This window comes from Globicephala melas, chromosome 11 (genome assembly GCF_963455315.2).
Source record: "Globicephala melas chromosome 11, mGloMel1.2, whole genome shotgun sequence".
In the NCBI taxonomy this organism is placed as follows: Eukaryota; Metazoa; Chordata; class Mammalia; order Artiodactyla; family Delphinidae; genus Globicephala; species Globicephala melas.
This window is the reverse complement of record NC_083324.2, coordinates 2,992,945-3,016,725: the sequence shown is the minus strand read 5'-3', so window position 1 is coordinate 3,016,725 and position 23,781 is coordinate 2,992,945. Positions and strand designations below refer to the sequence as shown.

At 58.6% G+C, this 23,781-nt stretch overlaps 1 protein-coding gene across 3 annotated transcripts in view; it reads right to left on the bottom strand.

Moving 5' to 3' along the window:
• Positions 1–23,781, bottom strand: part of FBLN2 (fibulin 2) — a 74,703-nt gene that overhangs the window by 1,986 nt on the left and 48,936 nt on the right. For 2 of the 3 annotated variants that reach the window (XM_030849511.2, XM_060308296.2), the window contains exons 3-17: positions 20,767–20,878; positions 19,149–19,278; positions 16,744–16,924; positions 15,683–15,892; positions 14,980–15,093; positions 14,391–14,492; positions 12,393–12,533; positions 8,292–8,426; positions 6,324–6,461; positions 5,683–5,826; positions 5,444–5,572; positions 4,938–5,063; positions 2,709–2,825; positions 1,924–2,052; positions 731–854 (exon numbers count right to left, since the gene is read on the bottom strand). In XM_030849511.2, coding sequence (XP_030705371.1) covers positions 731–854; positions 1,924–2,052; positions 2,709–2,825; positions 4,938–5,063; positions 5,444–5,572; positions 5,683–5,826; positions 6,324–6,461; positions 8,292–8,426; positions 12,393–12,533; positions 14,391–14,492; positions 14,980–15,093; positions 15,683–15,892; positions 16,744–16,924; positions 19,149–19,278; positions 20,767–20,878 — 2,032 coding nt within the window. The remainder of the gene's footprint in view (positions 1–730; positions 855–1,923; positions 2,053–2,708; positions 2,826–4,937; positions 5,064–5,443; positions 5,573–5,682; positions 5,827–6,323; positions 6,462–8,291; positions 8,427–12,392; positions 12,534–14,390; positions 14,493–14,979; positions 15,094–15,682; positions 15,893–16,743; positions 16,925–19,148; positions 19,279–20,766; positions 20,879–23,781) is intronic. The other variant, XM_060308297.1, reaches the window with a different exon arrangement.

The following is a 23,781-nucleotide window of genomic DNA, read 5'->3' as shown; positions in this document are numbered from 1 at the left end:
AAGGAAAGGACAGGAAATACGGCGAAACACCAGGAGGCATCACTAGGGAGTGTGGTCACCAGCCTGCGAGATGGCCCCGGTGTGTCCCCTCCCGTCACTCACACTTTGAATGTTGCCTCCCAGGGTACCCCATGCAGTGCTGGACTGTGTGGCCAGGGGCAGAAGTGACGATATGTCACTTTTAGGATTAGGACCTTCACTTGCCTTCTTCATGACCCGTGCTGGGAGAGCTCCGGCCCCATGGGGAGGCCACATGGTGAGGCGCTGAGGCCTCCTGCCCAGAGCCATGAGTGGGCAGCGGGATCCTGCAGCCCCAGTCAAGCCTTCAGAGGACCCAGCCCTACGCGACCCTTAGCCAGGACCACCCAGCTAAGCAGCTCCTTGGCTCGTGACCCTCCAAAACTGTGTGAGATGATAACTACTTGTCATGTTAAGATGCGAAGTGCTGGAAAGAACTTGTTACACGGCAAAAGATAACGTGTGTGTGTGTGTGTGTGTGTGTGTGTGTGTGTGTGTTTGAAAGAGAAGATTTTTTTGTGTGAGTTTTCCTCCTTTCACGCTCTATGCTCCAAGCTTTCTGCAAGGTGCTCTCTTGTACCATTTATAGTCATCAGACCACAGACGTGGCAGTGGGGCCTGTGAAGAGCAGGAGGTGGTGAAGGCATGCGCCGGTCACCTGGCCTCCGCCCTGGGCAGTGGGGATTGGCCGAGGCCGGGTGGGGGCACTCACGTTTCAGAGACCCGGACGTAGTTTGGGGGACACTCGAAACGCAGGCAGCGGAAGCCACCCTGGATGTTATGGCAGGTCTCAGCCTCAGAGCAGTTGTGGGTGCCCAGTGCACACTCGTCCAGGTCTGAGGGGAGCAGAGGAGGGCGATGGGAGGGATGCCCAGAGCTGGAGACCCTCGTCCGAGCCACCCCAGCCCGCCCCAGGGGCCTGGGTCTCAGAGCAGCTCGGCCTGTGGGCGTACAGCTCACATGCCACCCGAGCGTCTCTTCCACTCTGTACAGTAGCCAAGGGCCTGGGAGCCTCTGTGCTGCCAGCACAGGCCATTCCCCAGCCCCCGCGCCAGGAAGGCCAGGGAGGAGGGGTCGGGGGAGATGTCCTGAACGCGAACAGGTTTCCGGCCTGAAGCGCCTTCAAGGGCCAGAATCATGGCAGCGTCTGAGCCGGCCAAGAAGCCCGTGCTGTGCTCCCACCATCAAGCAGAACAGGGCCTCAGGTTCAAAACTGAAATTACGCTCTAGGCTCATAGAGCCATCGTTCCCGCACAGCTGTTTACGGCAGGTAAGACCCTCACCTTTTACAGAGTCCAGACTGAATTTTTTTTTTTTTTTTTTTTTTTTTTTTTGCGCTACGCGGGCCTCTCACCATTGTGGCCTCTCCCATTGTGGAGCACGGGCTCCGGACGCGCAGGCTCAGCGGCCATGGCTCACGGGCCCAGCCGCTCCGCGGCATGTGGGATCTTCCCGGACCGGGGCACGAACCCGTGTCCCCTGCATCAGCAGGCGGGCTCTCAACCACTGCGCCACCAGGGAAGCCCCAGACAGATTATTTTTTAAATTAAAAAGCAGATAGCTCTGCAGCCACGAAGGCTTGGCCAGCTTCTGGGACCCCTGAGGCTTCTCTTGAATAGGCTGGGTAGGTCTCCTGTCTTTAGAACCATCCCACAGGACCCCCGTCCCGCTCGCAGGGCAGGGCCCAGAGCAGAGTCCAAGCCTCTAAGCTGGGTCAAGCAGCAGAAAGACTGCCACCTGCCTCATCCCAGGCGTAGACCTCGGTGAACACGGCCACCAGTGGCATCGGCCATTCTCTGCCTATGCACTTGGTGTCAGAGCTCTGGGAGCACAGCCAGCTGCGTGAGGCTTCTGGGCCTGCTTGGAGGCTGCCTGAGGCCCCGGTGGGGCGGACCCCGCACTCACCTTTGCAGGACCTCCCGTTGGCCGTCATGGTGTAGCCGCGCTCTGGGCACACGCACTGGTAGCTTCCTGGCACGTTGACGCAGCGGAAGGTGCAGAGGATGCCGGCGCCCTGAGCGCACTCGTCAATGTCTGCCAGAGAGAGTTTCAGCCCCTCGTGAACCCTGGGTCATCCTGCCACAGCAGTGGAGCCTAGGGGCCCATTTTACAGATGAGGACGACAGGGCTGAGAGAGGAAGAGAGCTGCCTGAGGCCACAGAGCTCACAGGACCCGCATTCCAGGGCTTGCCTCCCGGGGCCGCCCCATACTTGCTACTGCCAGCTGAGGGCCAGTCAGGTACCAGACAGGGTGTGGAGAAGGTACAGCTGACCCCTGAACAGCACAGGTTTGAACCGCACAGGTCCACTTACACGAAGACTTTTTTCAATAAATACTACAGTACTACGCCATCTGTCCTCGGTTCAACCACAGATGCGGAACCGCAGATACAAAGGGCCGACTGTAAAGTTATATGAGGATTTCTGACTATCGGGGAGGGGAGGCCCTAAACCCTGTGTCATTCAAGGATCAACTGTAATTAACTTAATCCTTCATCCCACTGACGTCAGATGTGGGAAGCATTTGTCCAAGGTGGCACAGCCAGGAAACGCCCGGCTGGGACTCAAACTCTGATACGACGCTAAGGCCTCCGTGTGCCCTGTGTCCCCGGCCCGGTGGGGACTCGAGGAGCCTGGCACACGGGAAGTGGTGTCTCTCAGGAAGGGGGCCCTGGGCAGAGGAGAGGTACCTGTGCAGGTATGCCCGTCCTCGGCCAGCTGGTAGCCCTGGCGGCAGTAGCACTGGTAGGAGCCATAGATGTTGGCGCACTCCTGGCTGCAGCGCTGGGCCTCACACTCATTCACGTCTGCAGACAGACCAGCCGGAGGTCACTGAGGTGTCCTTCCCGCCCAGAGGGCCAAGGTCGGCTCACCTGGAGCCTTACCTTGAGAGACCATCAGTTCCAGCCTCCCCTTCGGGCCGATGGGGAACCAGAGGCCCAGAAAAAGGCAAGGAGCCTGCCTGAGACATGCAGTGAGGCAGGGGCAGTAATGTATTATAGCTTGCTGGTGCAGTCCCGGCCTACTGCCTAGAGGAAGCAGCCACAGGTGGGGCTCAGATCCCCGCACGGGGAGCTAGATGCTGCCCTACTGAGGGTCCACAGCACTGGGTAGAGATGGCTCTGGGAGATGTCACCTAGGTGCTAACAAGGACCTGCCCTTGACCCCCAGGGCCGGCCTGCATGGGGGTGGGGGAGGGGTGAGAGCCGGCCTGCGAGGCAGCGGGTGAGCTGTGTGAGTGGAGGACGGGTGAGATGGGGCATCTGCTGGACTCTGAGTTCCTTGTGGGCAGGGACTTGTCTCTCATTCATCCAACCAAGACCTGCCGGGCTCCGACAAGCGCCAGGCCTGGGCTGAGCGTGGGGACAGGGCCACGAGCAAGACGGACAACCACCCCCCGTCATAGAGCTGATGTTCACGTGTGTGCTGGGGAAGAAGCGGGGGGATTAAAGGGGTGGAACACCTAGTAAGGCAGAAGGTGGCGCGTGCCATGGGAAGAGAGCAGAGAAGGGGCAGGGGTGCGTCTGGGAGGGCTGCAGTGTTAGGGTCGTGCGGGCATCTGGGGAAGTGTTCCAGGCAGAAGGCGCACTGAGAGCACAGGCCCCGAGGTGAGGGTGCGCCCTGTGCACGCACAGAAGAGCGAGGAGGCCGGTGTGGTCAGAGCAGAGTGCGGGGGACGGGGTCAGCTCACACATGGCCTTGAGGCCACTGTCTGACGCATGATCCTCGGGACCTCACAACATACACAGCTTTCACACAAAATGATGGAAGCCGTGAATGAATGAATGAGTGGCTTCTCTCCTCTACCAGGCTCTGAGCTCCCGGGGGCCAGGGGCCACGCTGGTTCCACCTCTGAGTCTCTACCGTCCAGCCACAGATGGAGCTGGAGAGAAGTGGCCTGAAGTAGGGGCGGCGGGGGAGGCAGAAGGGCCAAGAAGTGAACGAATGAACTACAACTAGGGTGGGAACGATGCTCCACCCCCACGGCTGTCTGCACCCAGCCTGGCCCGGGGGAGGGCTCACAGGTGGCTGTAACCCCCGTGAGTGAAAGGGAGTGACAGGGTCTGTTTTGGGAGCCCATCCAAGTGCCGTCTGACACAGCCAGGCCTGGGGTCGCTCCCCTGTCCCTGGGCTGGTCCCGTCCCACAAGAGGCCAGCTCTTTGGCCAGGCCAGGCAATCAGAGAGAGGTGCATGGCCTTCCCAGGGGTCTCAGCAGACTCACCTCCCCAGGAGGGAAATGAGGACCGCGCCTCCAGGGGAGTGCTGGGAAAGGCGGCACCAGCAAACGGGGCCAGAGACCCCACTCCCCCTTACTCACGGGACCCCTCCCCACTTCACTGAGCAGCCTGGGACCCCTGCACCCCTCCACACCAACCCCCCCAGACCTGGCCCAACCACACCATGAACACAGGTGGGAACAGCGGGACGGTCCCTCACGCGTCCCCTCCGTCAGCCCCAGGCGCACCCCACATGGGTGAGTTCACGTGCTCGGTTTAACACACAGTGTGTTTAAGTTTAGATCCACCAGCGACATGTACAAACCAGCAGACTTCGCATAAATATCTAGATTTCTGGGATCTGGAAAACCAAGATGGGGTGACTCTGGAGGACACTGCCAGGTGCTGTGTGGCCGCCGGGCCGTCCGCGTGGCCACGGGCCTACCTCTCATCTCACTCACTCTGCCCCCCGCCTGAAGCCCAGGGCACCGCGGTCATGACCAGGGTCAGCACCCACCAAGGGGCAGAGGCTGGGCCGCCCCCCCTGCCTGCCGGGAGCTCCCGCCCAGGGGTGCACACAACACACACACCCAGCCCTTGGGTCTGAGATGGCAGTGGGGGGCCCTGGCAGGAAACAGCGTGCAGCTAAGGCCTGGGGCCCTGCACGGGGCGCCACGGGTCAGAGGCTGGGTCGGCCGTACCTTCGCAACGCTTGCCGTCGGCCGCCAGCCGGAAGCCGGAGGCGCAGGAGCAGCGGTAGGAGCCAAGCGTGTTCTCGCACGCGTGCTGGCACAGGCGGGTGGGCGAGCTCCAGCACTCGTTCACGTCTGCGGGGCGGGCGGCAGGTGCAGGGCCTCAGGGAGGGCGGAGGGGGCCTGGACGCCAGCCGCCTCCAGCCCCGGGGAGGAGAGGGACCCAGGAGCCCAGAAGGAACGCGGGGGAGGAGGGAGCAGGGGAAGACGGCAGAGGAGGTGTTGGACAGAGACCAGAGGCAGACATGGAGAGACAGACGGCACAGCAAAGGGCAAGAAAAGAGCGCGATGGGGACCGAGAGCAGAGCCGCAGCTGGACAGGACGGCAGGAAGGCTGTCCAGCCCAGAGAGGGCCGGCCATGTGGTCAGGGCAAGGCTGGCCAGGGGGAGGGCCTGGGGCAGGCGGGCACCTCTCAGGGCAGCCGGACGGGGTCCCGGCCACCAGTCCCACCTACCGACGCAGGCGCGGCCGAAGGCGTCCCGCTGGAAGCCAGGCTTGCAGTCACAGCGGTAGGAGCCGGGGAGGTTGTGGCATACCTGCCCCTCGCCGCAGCGGTGCACGCCTGCCTCACACTCGTTCACGTCTGCAGGGGGAGGCAAGCAGGGCACCCTGAGGCCCGGACTCTCCCCCTGCACCAGCCGCCCCGGCCCAGGGCACCCGGGAAGCCAGAAGCTAGGGGGAGGCGGGCCTTACCCACACACTTGGTCCCGTCCTGGCTGGCGTGGTAGCCACGCCCGCAGATCACAGGGTTCCTCTGGCACGTGTAGGAGCCCACCGTGTTGATGCAGCTGAAGCCTGGCCGACACGGCTCAGACAGTGACGTGCACTCATTGATGTCTGCGGAGGGGGGTGCGGGTGACAGGGAGCCTGCTGGAGCCCCTCCTGGAGCCCCAGCATCTGAGTCCAGGGCTGCACTGGGAGGCGGCCAGTCCCGGGCCCCAGACCAGTCCAGGTCGGGCTGGCAGGTCAGACTATCCAGTCCCTGAGTCCCAGGACCCGTGGGCTTTCCCTCCCAGAACCCAAGCGCTGTTGGGTAGGTTAAAAAAACGTGATACACCTTCATCCAGTCCAATCCCACAGATGGGTAAACTGAGGCCACAAGAGAAGTAACTCAGCCGCGAGCAGACAGTTCAGGATAATAAGAGCTTCCATTCTGCAAGTGCCTCGCGGGGCCCAGGCACTGACACATCCATTCACAGAGGGACACTGAGGCCGGGAGGGGGCAAGTGCAGCAAGCCAGGCCTCCCTCTTCCGTAAAGCCCTCAGAGCCTATCCCCCCAGCGACCTCTCCTAAAGACCCCCAGGGCCAGGCAGCCCCTCCAGGCCCCACTCACCCACGCAGTTGCCCTCGGGGTCCTGCAGGAAGCCCTCCATGCAGCGCTGCCGCGCCTGGCAGTAGAAGGAGCCCTTGGTGTTATGGCACACGGAGCCCGCCTGGCAGTTGTGTGTGCCCAGCTCACACTCGTCCACGTCTGCCACACAGACCAGGCCGGGGGTCAGGGGCCGGCGGGCCGGCGGGCCCCTGCCCGCACATCCCCACAGTGACCTTGACGGTTACAAAGGTCTTCTGCGTCACAGGGAGCTGCCGTGGCCCATGCCAGCAGTAACAACAACGTCACCCCCTCACTGAACTCTGCCGTGCCACCAGGCGTTGTCCCAAGGGCTCTGAGACGCACTTATTTACTCAGTGCTTACATGTACCCAGAAGCAGCTATGACGAGCCCCCTCCTTCACAGGGGAACCTGAGGCACAGGCAGGGCTCCATAGCTGGGGCACTGCTTCTGGGCAGCCAGGCCTGGAGCTCCCAACGATGGAACCGCCAGACCCGGACAGCACCGCTGTCCCCGCCTGCGGTGTGGCACCAGCAGGTCACAGGTGCCCCTCCCCGCTGTGTAGCACCCAGTTTACAAAGTGCAGGCCCCATGCTTCCCCTGTGCTTCCCGCACAGCAGGCATGCCGGGCTCTTTCCAGACGAGGAAACCGAGGCACGGAGCAGAAAGGGGACACAGAGGGCTAGTGGCACAGCCGAGACCGCCTCGGCCTCCCGACGGCCTGACCAACCTTGTGGGTCTGTCCGTGTGTTGTTCATCCATCCACCCCCTCCAGTTTCCAAGGTTTCCACCACTTTCCCGAAGGAGCCCAGCCTCTAGGCAACCCCGTGCTGGGTTCTAGAACCCCCTCCAAGGACCCCCGGGAGGCTGAGAACACAGCCCCTGCCCAGCCACTCTGGTCTAAGAAGGAGGCCCTGGGATGAGAGGGGCGGGGGTGCTGGGGCGTCCAGGGAGACGGCCCCCCTCCCCACGTGTCAGGGTTCTCTAAAGGGGGCTCACCGTGGATCTGTGTGAGCCCTGTGGGCATGTGTGGGTGTGCACAGGTGTGCGCCGAGGGGCCTGGGCTCATCTCCTGCCAGCTCACCCCACCCCTGCTCCGCGCCCAGCTCAGGGCCCGGCATGGAGTGCGTTCAGCACCTGCCTGAGCTCCCGCCAACCTCAGAGCCGCTTCCCACCGCCATTTTCCGGGCTTGCAACAATGGAGCACTGCTCTGGGTCTCACCTCCTGGGTGACTTTCTTCTAGACGTTTTCAGTTAAAATAAAACGCTTCCCGTCACGGGCGAAACAAACCCCCAACTGCTCGCCTATCTGGGCCTGCCAACCCCGCAGCCTCCTTCCACCGGCAGCGTGCTCTCACCCGAGACGCCCTTTCTGCCCTTTGTGCCAAGACTCCTCCCCTCCCTAAAGGCATGACACCTGCTGCTCCCTCTGCCTGGAACACCCTTCCCAGGGGCCTCTCATCCTGCAGGTCTGTGCCCAGACATCACCGCCACAAGGGGCTGGCCTCTTTGGACCCCACCTAAAGCAACACCCAGCCCCGCGTGCCTGTGGGCCCGCCAGTCCCCCCATCAGGAGGCCAGAGACAAGAACACACCCCCACCGGTACCCCTGCCACCCAGAACCCTGTCAGGCCCACAAACGACACTGGGGAAGCATCTGCTGAAACGGTTCAATGGAACCTCTCTCTCTTCTGAGGCGGCTAGAATTTTCTGGTAGAAAGGACAGAAGTGACCCTTCTGTGGGAACTGAGGCATAGGGAGGGGAATAACTGACCCAGACACACTTACCTCGGGGCCACCCCCCGCCCCAGCCTCTGCCCCTAAACCATCGCAGGAAACCCCAGGGCTGGGAACTTGCCAGAAGGGAGAAGGCTCTGGGCGGGCCAGGTGGGCTGCAGGCGGGCTGGGGGCGGATCAGAAGGTGGGGCGGGGGTGGGGAGGTGGGCGGGGCCTCCAGCCAGCTCGCCTCACCTGTGCACTCGCCATCCTTGAGCATGTAGCCGGACTCACAGGTGAGAGCCTTGTAGCAGCGGAAGGAGCCCACTGTGTTCATGCAGTGCTCGCCCCGGCTGCACGTGTGCAGGTCCGTCACGCACTCGTTGATGTCTGCGGGGAGGGTGAGGCCGTCAGAGGCTGCGGGGCGCTCCCGGTACGGCGCACGCGCTGCCGGCCAGCCGGCCCTGCCCTCAAGGTACTCACTTCCCAGAAAGCAGCACCGTCTGTGCAACCACCCGTTCAACAAAGATTTATGGAGCGTGTGCCATGGCCCCAGGGGTACATGGTGAACAAGACAGACAGAAAGTCTGCCATGGCGCGGGACACTCAGAGCGGGGGGACCAGCGGACAGACAAACCTAAGAGGGAGGGTGGTCCTGAGTCTTGTGCAAGAGAGAGTGGAGACCAGGAGTGGGAGGTGCAGGGGGCGGAGGCACGAAGGATGCTCAGGGCAGAGGACACTTGAGCAAAGCATTTGAGGAGGTGCCAGGATGAGCCGAGCATGTATCTTAGGCAGAGGGGACAGGCCGCCAGGCAGGCCCAGGCTCTGGCCCAGAGGGGTGTGACTGGGGCGGGAGAGGAGAGTGTTAGGAGATGCGGGGGAGGTGGGAGCCATCGAGGGCTCCAGCAGAGGAGGGAAGTGGGCTGACTTATTGGTAACAGGGTCCCCTGGCTGAGTGCAAATACCCCAGGGGTGAGGGTCTGTTAGACTAGGAGATGATGGGGCTTAGGCTGCCGCCCACGGAGGCGAGGAGAAGCAGTCGGGTCCTGGAAGTGCTGTGAAGGTCAAACCGACAGGATCTACGGTGGATGCGACGAAGGAGAGAGAAAAAGAGGAGCCCATTGGTCTTGGCAAAGCTTTCTGGACGAGCAGCTCTGCAGATGGGGGCCCCGCACCCGGGCTGGGGCCAGCTGGGAGGAGCAGGCTCACAGCGGAAGGCTGGGAGCCCTTGACGTCACACTGGGCTTGAGGATCAAGCGGCAGCCAGAGGCCTGCCTCGGAGCTCATGGAAGGGGTCTGAGGCGAGACATTGACGTGGGAGTGGTCACTGCTGAGGTCACCTGGGGGCCGAGTACTGACGCCTGGGATGCGCAGGGGGGGAGGGGAGAAGCCAGCAAAGGAGGGAAAGAAGTAGCATCAGGGAGGGCAGAGGAGACCCAGAGAGGTGGCCAAGTCAGACGTCCCTGCAGGTGGGCAGAGGACACCCCGTGTCTCTGCCACGCTCCACCTGGCAGGGGAGGTACAGCAGTCGTGCGGATTCGTTCATTCACTGGACACACCTTAACGAGCAGCTATTCTGTGCTAAGCCCAGGTGGCCTAGAGGTGTGTCACAGCCTCTGCCCCCAAGGAACTGCCAGTCGGCAGGCAGGGAGAGAGGACAGGTCAGGCGGAGACGCTGGGGAGGTAAGCCGCACAGCCCCGGGCTCAGGCCAGAGCACTGCCCGCTGTGGGCGCTGCGCTGTCAGAGCTGCTCTCAGGGACAGTCATGTCTGAGCTGAGCCTACCAGGACGACAAGGACCACGTGGAGAGGAGGGGTACAGGGCTGTGGGGCAAGAGACTGTCCCAAACTCACAGGTGAGCCAACTGGTGTACAGGCCTGGCCAAGGCTGGTTGGGTGGGGAAGAGGAGGAGGAAAAGGGAGAGTTCTGGCCCGTGGTTTCCAAGGAAGGGTTGGCTGGGCCAGACAGAGACTTCTGATTTATAAGCTGGATTGACAGCGAGAGACACATTCTCAGGAGCCCAGAAACATCACGGGCCAGGAGCCCGCCCTAGCCTGGGAGGAATCATGGTGAGAGGTGACAGCAGACACCACTGACTGTATGGCTCACTTAGGGATCGGGCGGCTTACAGGAACTGCCCTCGATCCCCCAGAGATACTGCTTCACAGATAAGGAACTAGGTCTCACAGAGGGGATGTGACTGAAGTCTCCCAGCCTGCACGGGACAACAGCAAGAACAGAACCCAGAGCGCCCAGCCCTTTCCCCACTGCTGCAGAGTGGGCCCCAGAGACGGGGCTCCCATCGTCTCAAAGCCAAGCCCACCTGAAACACTATTCCCAGGGCCCAAGATGTTCCTCAAAGGACAGGGCACAAAAGGCCAACAGCAAAGCACAGGGAATTCCCCACAGAGGTCACCTGTCTGTTAGAAGTACTGTGGACTTGGCACCGCCCAATACTGTCCCACTTCAGCTTACATACCTCCAGTGATGGGGGGCTCACTACCTCTGTAGGCTGCCTCAGTATAACACATTTGTTGAATCACAATTATGGCATCAAACACTAGCAAGTTCTTTACATGGATTTATGTAACCGCCACAGTGACCCTCTGAGGTAGACATTAGTCCTCTCTTTTCACAGGTGAGGAAACTGAGGTTCAGAGAGATCAAATGACTGGTCTCAGGTCCTACAACTAGAAAGCGGCAGAGCCAGGATTTGAACCCAGCCAGTCTGGCTGCAGAGGCCACACTCTTAACCCGGGCACCCGTCTCCCATGTCACCAGCCAGGGTTAACAGAACATGCCTGGAGCTCACAAACGCACCGCAGAAGACACGTCTGTGGATGAGCAAGTGATGGAAAGAACGAGTGCTCACAGGTGAGATGAACACGTAAGTGGAACACAAGGACGAAGAGGAGACTGGGGTCCGTGCCAGATGATAAGGAAGGAAAGGCTGAAAGAATGACCATAAACTTTGCTGAATGGAATGCACCTCTGCTCTTTCATCCCAGAACCCGTTTTCCAGCTGCCCGGCGACCCCTTTCAGGACAAGGTCTTCTCTCCAGGCCGCCAGGGAACCCTGCACACCCGCGTCCTGGGAGGGTGCTCACAGGGTGGACCGCCTTTTCCCAGACACACACAGACACGAGCCGGACGGGAGGAGCTGCCCCGCCACTGACAAGCAGGCTCCAGAGGGCACATGTTGGGCCGGGGGCTGGAGGCCAGGGGCACACATGTCTGCAGCGGCCACTCCGCTGCCCGGCGGCGGAGGGTGAGGAAGAGGACATGTCCAGATGGGCATGGTCCCCAAGCACAAGGACGACACACGGGGGTCTGGGCACGTGCAGTGCAGTTCCCAACTCCACATGTTTGTTGCAGCCGTTCCTTCCTCCCTCACGCCCCTCCCAACTCCCAAATCCCCATCGTCTTTGGAGACACATGCACACGCCACCTTCTCCAGGGAGTGTGTCCAGACGCTGCCAGCTGGAATGGCCTCTCCCTTGGCCTCTCGTGTCCCTGCCACAGCATTTCCCAGTCTGCCCCAAGCCCCTGCTACCCTGGGTCTATCTCTGTTCAGGTCCATGATGTTTCCTAAACGAAAACACCAGACCCCCAGCCATGGGAGAACAGCAAGTCCTTGCTGCCCACAGAGCAGGCCTAGAGCCCCAGCCCTGGCCCACAAGGGCACCGAGAGGCAGGAGGGCAGGCGCAAGACTGAGCACCAGCCCATCCGTGCACAGGCCGGGACCTGGGTGCCAGCCCATGCCAGGCCTCCGAGCCCCGAGGTTAGAGGTGAGGAAACAGGCTCAGAGACGCAAGCACTACTGCTCCGGGTCACACAGCGAATGGACGCCTACCTGGGGTATTTGCCTCTGAAGGGGCTCTGGCCGCATCTAAGGACAATCTCAGCAGCTGAGGTCCCATGCACACCATGCCCTGGGCTCTGGCTACGCGATACACGTGTCACATAACCTCCAAACGGGGAGCAGTGCCCTCAGTGCTCCCTTTTCAGATGATAAAACGGAGGCTTGGGAGGAAGTTCAAGCCCACAGAGATACTAGGGGGTCCTGCTTCGAACCCAGGCCTCCCTATCCTGCTGCCCACATGTCTCAATGACCAGCCAGGTCACACCTCAGACAAAGTTCTGACTCAGGCACGTCCCTGGGGAAAGCAGCTTCCCGGTGGCGTCGGTGGAGAAGCAGGACACAAGGGGCACGACATGGAGCATGGGGTGGCGGGCCGTGCTGAGAGCTCATATGCAAAGGGCAGGCCCTTTAGCATGTGGCTGCAGTGTGGCGGGCTTGGCGTGGAGCGGGGCAGGGAGCCGTGACGGTGGCGGCAAGCGGGGCTCTGGCTTACCCACGCACTTCCTGTGTGCATTGAGGATAAAGCCCTCCGCACAGAGCACTGTGTGGTTGACACAGTAGAAGGATCCCAGGGTGTTCACACAGAACTGTCGCCAGCTACAATCGTGAGTGCCCAGCAGGCACTCGTCTTGGTCTAGTGACGGCCGCGGGAGGAAAAACAGAAGGGCCGTTAGAGAAGCGTGGCCCCCAGTGACATGGAGCCTCCAGTGACAGGTGGGGAAACTGAGACCCAGACGGGCAGGGACCTGCCCAGGACCTCCCAGCCCATCAGTGGTCCCTCTGGGCTTTGGGCCCAAGTCTGAGTTTGTCCAGGTGAAAGATGTCAGAGCAGGAGCCCTAGCAGAGACAGGTGGCAAAGTGAAGCTCAGAGAGGGTAGACAGCCTGTCCGGGGTCACACAGCGGGTGGGACCAGAGGCCATCTCCCACCCATGCTCTGGAGACCCTCTACCTCCACGGGCAGCCACAGGAGCCACACAATGGCAGGAGTTGCAAACCTAAGTGCTTAGGGGGCCAGGCTGGAGACATAAACAGGAGAAGGGGCCAAGGGGGCTCTAGGGCACTGCGGAGCCTGTGCTCTGTCGAAAGGGAGACCAAGGCTGTGGGCTCCTTGTGGACAGATGTTACAAAGTTTCAAGAAAATCCTGAAATTTGGACATTAAAAAAAAATTCTTGAGCTGCCACTGCTGGTAACTTGTTTGATTATTTTAAACAGATGATAAAATGTCATCTGCAGGACTCCCCTGCGGGGCAGGCGACACCCACAAAACGCCCTCTGCATCCTCTGGCCTGGACCCCACAGCCTCTACCACTGGGGGCGCTGCAGAGAGAAAGGGAGGCCTGGAGGGATAGGGACACGGGCCCATGGCCTGAAGGAGTCCCAACCCAGAAGAGATACAGTCCTCATGTCTTCAGGCCCTGGGAGATGAGAAGCAAAGCCAGATCTGCCCCCAACATCTGAGAGGAAGGCCTGTCAGTCACCACCATGCTGTGTGCTCTGGGCAAGTGTCCTGTCCTCTCTGGGCATGAGGATGGTTTTCATCCACACCAGAACAGTCCTGGGCAATCGGCTAGAGGTGGGTTTCGGCTTCTGACAGGGATGTGGGTCTCTTCCCAGGCAGACTTAACCCTGTTACCCATGGACCCAAACCAGGTTCATGTCTCCTGAACTTGAACCTGAAACTAAAGCATTTCCTAGACCATCTGCACGCTGTCTGACTGCCCTGTCTCCACACACGAGGAGGTGCGCAAGGTGTCATTCACTGTGGGAACCACCCCAGCAGGTGTCGGATCCGATGCCCCCCAGTTCACAGGGGGAGGTCGCAGCCCGCAGAGACCCCATCGGGACAAGACCCAGACTGAGCGCGTTCGTAAGCAAGGGAGGCCTGTGCTTTTAAACCCTCTTCGGCCCTTCTGTGAAGGCAGAGTCACCAACATCCACCGTCCCTCCTTGGTTTCAGAACTGAGAATGTGCCCTCAGCTGGGGCTGCCTCTCCCCAGCCTTGTTCCCCATGGAGGCCAGCCGGAGCGATGTCCTGCCGCAGGACGACAGGGCAGGCACTGCCCTCTGTCGGTTCCACCCGTGGCTGGGACGGGAGCAAGGCGGTCACAAACCCAGTCAGGCCACTCAGATGGGGTGACCCTCGAGGACAGAGCTAGTCAGAGCGTGACCCAGGAGTCTCGGGCCTCCCCGGCTCCAAGACCTACTAGGTCAGACCCCTGGGGCCATGTGGACTTCTCAGGATCCTGTGTTGCACACTGAAGTTTGCGGAGGCCTGCTCCAGGGAGTGGCGGGGCCGCGGCCAGCCCGTGTGCCCACCTGGGCTGCACGCACACCTGGCACGTGATGTGGGCGGACGCAGCTGTTTCAGCTGGTCGTCATGGCAGCCACACCTGCTCCCCGCTCACCAGCACAGCGAGGTTTGGCCCTGGAACACCTCCCCCGCTCCGGGCCCACTCAGGTGTGCGGGGCCCACGGCAGGGGGGACTCACCTTCACAGGACACGCCGTCCGCCATGATGGCATAGCCGGGGAAGCAGGAGCACATGGCGGTGTCCCCGACCACGCTGCACACCTGCTTGCAGGGCCCGTTGTCTGCGAGGAAACCGCACGGAAGTCAGAGGCCACGCGGCTCCGGCCTACAGGGCACCCCACTCCTGCCCCTTTCACGAGGTCACCCCTTCAACCCGCTCACACACCGGCTGGTGTCTGGGACCTGCCCCAACACACCCCTCCCTCAAGTAACAGGGATGCGGGTGAGGAGGAGGCAGGAGGACGGAGGGGAGGACGGGAAGGTCGCAGAGAACGCCCGCACGTATCTGAACGCGGGCTCCATAATGCCTGGGCGAGCAAGGATGGTACTCTCTGCTTTACAGAAAGCGAGGCTGAAAGCGGCTGATGGGCCATGCTGGGGTCACCCACGCCTGCCCCAGGCTGCGCCCCCCATTCTCACCTCTCACAGCTCCTCACCCAACCTCTGACGGCGAGGCCAACCGACCCCCCGAGCCCGAGAAGCAGCACACCCCGGTGGGGCCACCCCGCACACGCCCAGCCCCGAGGGCTCCCCGCCTGCCCAGCTTACCTTTGCAGGTGTTGGGCTGCGGCACGGGCAGCGCGATGGTGTTGGGGACCACCTGGGAGGATTCGGGCCTCAGCGCTGACTCCTCGGCGGCCTCCGGCTTGGGGCGGTCACCGTCTGTCACGGACAGAGCAGACAGGAGGGGGGTCTCGCGTCTTCAGGCAGCCTCGGGCCCTAACAGGCGCCATGCCGGGCTCTCGAGGTCGGGGGGCGGCTCATTTTACCCACCCCCATCCACCCCACGGGAGAGGAAACTGAGGTTCAGGGAGGGACGCACCTCAGGCCAGATCCGTCTCACAGCTAATCGGGGCAGGGAGGGTGGAGGAGGACCCGTCTGTGGCCTCAAATGAATCTACCCCGGGAAGCTGGCAGGGAGAGTCCTCCCAGACCAGGTGCCGGAGCCTGACCACCGCGGGCCCGGTACTGGGGACGCGGCTAGGTAGGCGGGGGCCTCGGTGGCCCAGGTCCTGGCCCTGCACTTGAATCCAGGGTGGGCCGCTGGGGCTGCCCTGCAGACGGAGTCCCAGGAGGGAGCCCGTCTGCCTGGCCTCACAAACCCATCGCTGGGGACCCTCGGCGCCGGCGGGTTCCACAGTGTGGGGTGGCGGGAGGCGAAGTCCCCCACGGTCCCCACCCGAGGAACACCACGCTCTGCGGTCAAGATCAGCCCCGCCCCCGCACCTGCCCCGACCGTCCGGGCCCTCACCTGGGCGGCAGGTGCGGCCATCGTCCTGCAGCGAGAAGCCAGGAAAGCAGGCACAGTGGTAGGAGCCCACGGTGTTGATACACAGGTGTTGGCACAGCTCCCCCGGGAGGAGCAGGCACTCATCCTGGTCGTCACCGGGCAGGCTGTTGGGCAGCTCAGTCTCTGTGCCCAGCGACAGGGCCTCCCGGCTTGTCAACTCCGCCTCTGAAACTGGGGCAGGGGTCCATGCTCATGATGAGACCCAGGCTGGCCCCAGCAAGTGGTTGGGACCACAGGCCCTCAGGAAACCAGATCAGGTCTTCACCAGAACCTTCTGTGTGCTCAGCTGAGACAGCACGATGCAGGACGGATGGGTGGGTGGATGGGTGGATGGATGGACGGATGAAGGATGGAGGATGGATGAATGGAGGGGTGGGTGGATGGGTGGATGGATGGGTAAGTGGATGGGTGGGTAGACAGAAGGAAGAATAGATGGGTGGATGGTGGATGGATGGAGGGTGGATAGAGAGGTGGATAGAGGGGTGGGTGGACGGAGGGGTGGATAGAGGGGCGTGCGTGGGTAGGCGGACGGATGGACGGGACGGAGGGGTGGGGGGGTGGATGGAGGGTTGGGTGTGGAGGTGGATGGAGGGGTGGACGGATGTGTGAATAGATGGATGAGAGGATGGGGGAATGAGTGGTGCAGTGATGGACCAGAGGATGGGAGGGGGATGTGTGAAATGGATGGGTGGATGGGGAGGAAGAAGTATGGATGTGTAGGTGAACAAAGAAACAGGAGGGTGGGTGGGTGGAGAGTGGAGGGAGATGGGTGGTACTAGCTGGGCAGAGCAGATGATAAGTAGAAAACTGAATGAGACCACCAACTCGAAAATAACAGGAGCCCATCATGGGAGGCCACAGAAGAACTCTGTCCAGAGCGGAACTCGTGCCTTGAACCACAGATGAAGGTGACCAAGGTCCCCACAGAAGGCCAGAGGACCCCCAGCCTTGCCTAGAAGCCCCAGCAGTTCTCCCCCGTCGGCCAGCTGGCCCATATGCCTGGCCTGGGGAGCAGCACGCACCTCTCCGTGGTACAGCCTCAGGCTCCGGAGGCCGGCGGACCTCGGGCACGATGAGGGGGTCTTCGCCCTCACAGCAGGAGAGCATGACGTGGTTGCAGGGGTAGCCGAGGTTGGGGTTGGACTCACACGACTGGCCCTCGGCCCGCACGCGGAGCCCCAGGCCGCAGCAGTCACAGCATTGCTGGAGAGAGAAGAGCCGTCACTGCCCAGCCCGGCCGCTCAGGGCCTTCCGCATGGCCTGTGAGCCTGTGGGACTCACGCTGGAGCCCCAGGCTCTGGGGAGGGGCTGACAAATGGGAGCAAATTCACCCTCGTCTCCACATTGTGCCCGGGATGTGCTCTCCGGGGGCAAAGGTGTCATCTGTCCCCATTTCCCATGTCTGGCTCAGCTAGTGCAAGTTTTTTGCAATAATTCATAAATGGCCTCTTATGAAAAGAACTACAAGTTAACACACAGCCACACCAATTAACTGCTCCCATATTTACCAGCAGAGTGCAAATCTATTCAGGCCACCTAAAAGGCAGCACTTCCCTTAAAGTTACAGATAAGAGACACTGGGTGAAGCTTTTCAGGAGAGCTTTTAACCAGGGCTGACTCAACTTGAAAGTACATCTTTTTTGCTCTCCCCCTTCCTCCTTTTTGGAACAGATGTGATGGCTGGAGCTCTAGCAGCTATTTGGGGTCATGAGGTGACCTTAAAGATGGAAACTACAAGCTAAAGATGATCGAGCAGAAATACAGAAGCCTGGGTGCCTGAAGATATTACACAGATTCACCCCTGTCCCAGACTGCATGCCTCCAAAAATAAAGTCTTTGATTCGTTTAAACTACTGTGGTAGACTGATTACAGTATCAGCCCCAGTTGTTCACTCTTCACTGTGTCCTCTGTCTCTGCAGTCCTGTCGAAAGACAGGGTGCATTTCCCAACCTCTTGACTGTGCCTCATGACTTGCTTCGGCCAACAGGAGGAGACAGAAGTGACAGTGCGCCTCTTCTGAGCCCAGGCCTCAAAGGGCCTTGCACACATCTATTCCCCATGTTGGAACCCTGCTCAGCCACTACCTAAACAAGCCCAGGCTAGCCTGCTGGAGGTTGAGACCACATGGAACAGGGAAGTGTCATCCCAGCTACAGCCATCCTAGATCTAGTGCCAGCAGAACCATTAGCTGGTGGCAGCCAAGGTCAGCTGGGCGTGGCCCAGGTCAGCACAACTACCCTGACTCGTGACCTGAGCCGGTCATCAGCCACTAGGTTTGGGATGGTCTGTTACACAGCAGTAGCTCACTGATACTCCAGACCGCATCTCCCAGTGGTGAACATTCCACTTAGTGAACATATCCACATACTTGGTAAACAGTTTGCATTACCTCTGATCCTCACAAACACCCCGAAAGACATGAACTATTATCCCCATTTTATAGATGGAGAAGCTGACGATGAGGAAAAAGGACTGGTCCAGGGTCAAACATATAAACACAAATGGAATTCTAAACTCGCCAGTCACCAAGGTCCTTTCGCTAATATCAGTTATTTTTCAGGAAAAATTGACCCCAATGAGACAAAATTCGATGTCAAAAGACTCTGCCAGATGGTGCCCTCCTCCAGAGGTCCCTCAACCGTCATCCAGGCTTGTGGTTTCTTCAACTCCGTCCCTTTCTCTCCCCCAAACACAACATCCTTCTGTGATACTTCCTGAAACTGTTCCAAGTTTGCCCTCACCCTCTACAGCACAGACAGCCAGCTGTTAGCCCCCAAAGTCCGTTTTCCCTCCTTCCACATTTGCAGTGGGCACACGACCTCTCCAGAATAAGGACTAAATTTCCCAGCCTTCCTTGCAGCTAGGCAGCCGCCAGACTAAGTTCTAGCCAATGTGATGTAAGTGGACGTACCGTCTGTCCTCTAGAGAGGGGCTTTCTTACACCCACGTTCGCAGTAGCAATATTCACAGTAGCCAAGAGGAAGAATCAACCCACGCGCCCATTGACAGGTGATGGATAAACGAAATGTGGCCTCTCCAGACACAGAATATTACTCAGCCTTACAAGGAAGGAAGTTCTGCCACATGCAACAACATGGATGAACCTTGGGGACATCACACTCAGTTGAAACGCCAGTTACAAAAAGACCAAAGAAAAAGAAAGCCCCGTGAGGGAAGGGAGTTTTGTGTTATTCACTTCTGCGTTCTTAATGCCTAAAACAGGGCCACCACAGACTGGCGTTCAAACAGTATTTCCCGAATGAATTGGTCCGTATGATAACTGGTGATGTTTTCTATGCAGATGCAGAGCTCCCCTGCCCCCAGGCGTGAGCATCCTCCCCTCAGAGGAGCCCCACAGGGCGGCCCACCCCCTCGGCCCTCAAGGACCTTCAGGCTCAGGCCACACACGCCCCAGGGCAGGCTTGCCTTGTACAGGGAGACACCGCAGGTGTCGCTGTCCTCATCCCCGCACGCCGCGCCCTCCTTGGCCCCCATGACACCGGCCATGCAGCTCTTCTCCTTCAAGTAGGACACACAGCAGTGCTTCTGGGCCGTCCTGCAACAGAGGTGTGCCTCAGCCCCACCAAGTGCCCCATCCTCCCAGGGAACCCGCCAGGAGGGACCGCAGGCCCTGTTTCACACAGGAGGCTGCAGCTCAGGGAAGAGAAGACCCCGCCACGGCCCACCGCGGGTGGGGCCCCTGCTGGCGCCAGGGCATCGGCAAGGCCAGCACATCCTCACCAAGTGACATGGGTTTTGTTCTCAGCTTAACTAAGACGACTCAGGCCCGGGTCCCACTGGGCTCTGTGTCCCTGACCAGATGAGGGAGGGGGTCCGTACTCCAAGCCCCCCAACAGGGCTGAGAAGGAAAGGGAGACCCAATCTCAGGAAGGGCTGGGCGGTCGGCCTGGGACCGCCAGGGTCCCTGGTCAGGCCTCCAATAACTGTAGGGCTGCCCCGGGCAGAGACAGCTGATGGGCCAGCACACAAAACAGGGAGATGAAAAGGTGGGCTTCAGTCCCACCTGAGGAGGGGTTCGGCCTCACCTGAGGAAGGGCGTGTCCCAGCAAGGGCCATCTGGTGATGGACCTGGCTGGCTAGGAAGCAGTGAGTCTCCCACCACAAGAGGGATACAAGCACGCACTACTTCAAGCCTCCTGAATGCTGCATGCTCTAACTCCTAGGCAGCCCAAACTGGTGGGATGACCAAAGGGAAAGGAAAGGGACAAGGCTAGAATTTAAATGTTTCTAACGGAGGCATTGTGGGCGGGACAATAGGAAACATGGAGTCTAATCCTGGCCAAGCTCCCAACGAGCTGTGTGGCTTTGAGTGAATCACATCACCTCTCTGAACCTTATCTTCCTTATCTGGAAAGAGGAGTAGGCTGGACAAGATGGCATCCCTGGAATAAAGAAGGGGTGAATGGCTGAGCAGGATGTCACCCAGGCCTGGCACAAGGAGGGCGTGGGTATAACTGCTTCCCTTGCTGAGAACACTGTCATCAGAAGAAGCAGTCAGCGCACACAGCAGAGCACAGGGAGAGGCCAGCCTTCCTGAGACCCCAGGGTAGCAAAGTGGGGAAAGAAAGAGGGCTGACGGGCTTCCCTGGTGGCGCAGTGGTTGAGAGTCCGCCTGCCGATGCAGGGGACACGGGTTCGTGCCCCGATACAGAAGGATCCCACATGCCGCGGAGCGGCTGGGCCCGGCTCAAGGCTGAGGTAGGAAATTCCAGTGGGCTGAGCACCACCCAGCAGCAACGCAGCACCTGGTAAGAGAAGCAGCTGGCCGTCCCCAGGTGACAGCGGTCCCAACGTGTGCTCTTCCGACCGTGCTCACCGGGCCGGCGACAAGTCTGCACTGTTAGTTCACTCCTGGGGCAAGTCTCGGGCTCCCCACACCCGGAGAGAGCCCGGCCAGCCAGCCAGGCAGCCACATCCAGCCACCTGCGGGCACCTGGACGCAGGTGGAGTGGTGCTCACCTGGCAGTGCGGGGCCCGGGCTGGGGAGGAGGACACAGGGACATGGAGCCGGCGCCCACCCTACCTGCACACATCACTCTCAGCACCGCTCTCGGGGATGTCCAGGCACTCATCGTTGTCAATGGCCCACTGCTGCCCTGCCGCACAGCACGTCTCGATCAGGTCCTTCGTGGACACTGTGGGTGGTAACACAGGCAGAGTCACCGGCTGGAGGAGGTGCCCGGTTCCCAGGTGTCTAGGCCCAGCGGGTGTAGTCCATGCTGCTGCTGCTGGGCCAGATCCCCATGCATTACTGGGCTGGGAACTCACTCACCCGCTGCCTGGGCCTGTTGCCACCAGCAGCTCACAAGCACAGGCTTCTCTGCAGAGCTGCCTGGGAGGGTAAGTCCACCCAGGGGGAGAGGGCCGGGAGGAGGATGGCCAATCACTGAGTAGTGGGGCTTCAAGGGCCAAGCCCGCTCCAGAGCTCTCCGTGGGGCCAGGACCATCACCAGCTCCTTCCCTGCCCCCCGCCCTGGGCAGTTTCTCCAAATGAACCACGTGCACAAGAACCCCCAGCTCAGGCTCTGCTTCCAAGGGACCAGATAAGACACCAAGACAGGACAAGACATAAGAAATGGCAACAGCATCGAGCAAAGCTCCTGGGGAAAATATCTGTGACCGGGGAGGGCAGGAGTCAGGGGTTGGGAGAATGTCTTAAAACTCAAAGGCACAGACCACAGGCTAAAAAACGGATGAATTTTCCTACCTCAAAATTAAAACTCTCTGTATAACAAAGAACTCTGTGGAGAAATATAACAGACTGCTGACAGGTTAAGAGATGTTTTTGGAACTTTCTAAAACTGACAAAGAATTGCTATTGAGAAATACAGTAACCTTCCGAAAATTAACATGAAAAAACCAAGCCCAAAGTAAAACACCTGTGAAACCGGAAAAATGAGAAAGAGTGATAAATGCCAGGCACAGGTGCGAACCCTCATGCCCTGGGGTGTGGGAGTGGCGACTAGAGCAGCCAGTCTGGAGGGAGACCCAGCACCTCTTACGCAATTAAACACAGGCATCATCCAGGACCCAGTCGTTCTGCTCCGGGGTGTGTATTGCAGGGAAGTTGTTTCCCGGACCCATATGTAACCAGTACAAGCTCACTTCAGTGTGATTTATGGAAGTGGGTGGGAGGGAGCCTGGACTGTCCATCACTGGAGGAGTATGAATAGAACATGGGGACGTCCTCCACGGAGGACTCCACAGATGTCAGAAATGGCAGACGAGAAGGACACACCACATCATGAAGCTGGACACACGTACACACAGCAACACAAAGCAGCAAAGGACAGAGCACTGAGGGGAAACAGGAAAAAGCCAAGTGAGATCCATTACGTGAATTGAAAAGATTGTGTGCAAAATTACAGTACACATTTGCATAAACACATAAAAGCAAAAAAAAAAAAAAAAGAAACCCACACGGATTGAAGAGAACGGTTGCCTAGAGTAAGCGGAGGGAGAAATGTCAATGGGGAAAGAAGATAAAAGGGAATAAATACATCAATTAAAAAAAAGAGAGTCTTGCTAAGATGATAAGGAACCAGGAAATAAGGAATGCAATTAATGCAGCCATTCGCCTCCGAGGTCTGAAAATAAACGCCATTCAAAGATGAAGCCCATCTCGGACACCTACATACGTGCTGAGGACACCAGGGTGTCACAGAATAACTCTGAACCTGGGTCCACACCTTAGTACTACCATGTATAGCCATTTCTCCTCCCTAGAGACTCAGGGTCCTGCTCTGTTATGAGGACCTACAGCTGCACAGCCGCTGAAGCCTACAAGGATCTCTAAATGTCCTTGAGCAGTTCACATAAGCTGGCAGGGCGGAGGAAGAAATGCACCAAGAAATGTCAGCTATTGCAAGATTCTAGGAACAGAAAGAGCTCACCAAGAATCATCCTCTCCACCGGCTTAGTGGGCGTTTCAAGTCATTGAGCTCTTCTGAGTTTCAATTTTCCTTCTAAAAACTGGGGAAATAAGCTTCAGTATCAACCTGAAGGCTGTTCTGAGGCACCAGGAGGAAAAAAAAAATTCTTGATAACCAGTGTCTACCAGAAACAAGTAGCAACATCACGGCCAGTGGTGACACATTAGACACACACCACACTGAAGTCAGAAATATGACAAAAGTACCTACTGACACTACTGTTTAACAGTGTCCTAGAGAGGCTGGCAGATGCAATAAAGCAAGAAAGAAAGCAGCAGCAGGAGTATTAGAAAAGAAGAGACGACAGTCATTATTTGCAGATGTTACGAGTTCATCTTTCTAGAAAATCCAAAGGAATCAATATTAACACCGTACTTAAATGAATACTAATTTATTATTATCATATGGTGGCAAAAAACAAAATCAACATACACAAATTAGTGGCTGTCCTATACACCAGCAACAATTAAATGGAAAAGGTAAGACAAAAAAATCCCACTGAAAAAAGAAATAAACCTGGAAATCAATCTATGTAAACACACTAAATCTGCATGAAGAAAAAAAAAACGTCTCATAGATATATAACAGTTTACTTCGTTAGAAATATATACCATGTGTCTAGATGGAAAGATTCAATACCGTAAAGATGTCAATTTTCCTTTATTTAACCTACAGCTTAGGTGGAATCCCAGAGTCCCAAAATAATTAGTCATGAAATTTGTCAAGTTGATTCTAAAATTCATCCCAACTAGGAAATGTCTAAAAATACCTGAGAAAATTTCCAAAAAGAAAAGAAGAGAGCACCCTTTAAAGTTGTAATAATTAAAAAGATAAGGAGATCAACGGAACAGAATAAAATTCAGAAACAGGATGATGTGCATATGGGAATTTAGTATACAATGAGAGTGGCATTCACACTCAATGGGGAAAGGATTGACTACCTGATGATGGGCTCTACCACACATCACACACAAAAATAAATTCCAAATCTATAAAGTCAATACTAGAAGAAAACCAAGGAAAATAATTTTAGGATAAAGAGAGACTTCTTCAGAAATAAAATCCACCAAAGAATGATGCTGTACTCCTGTCTCACACCATATACA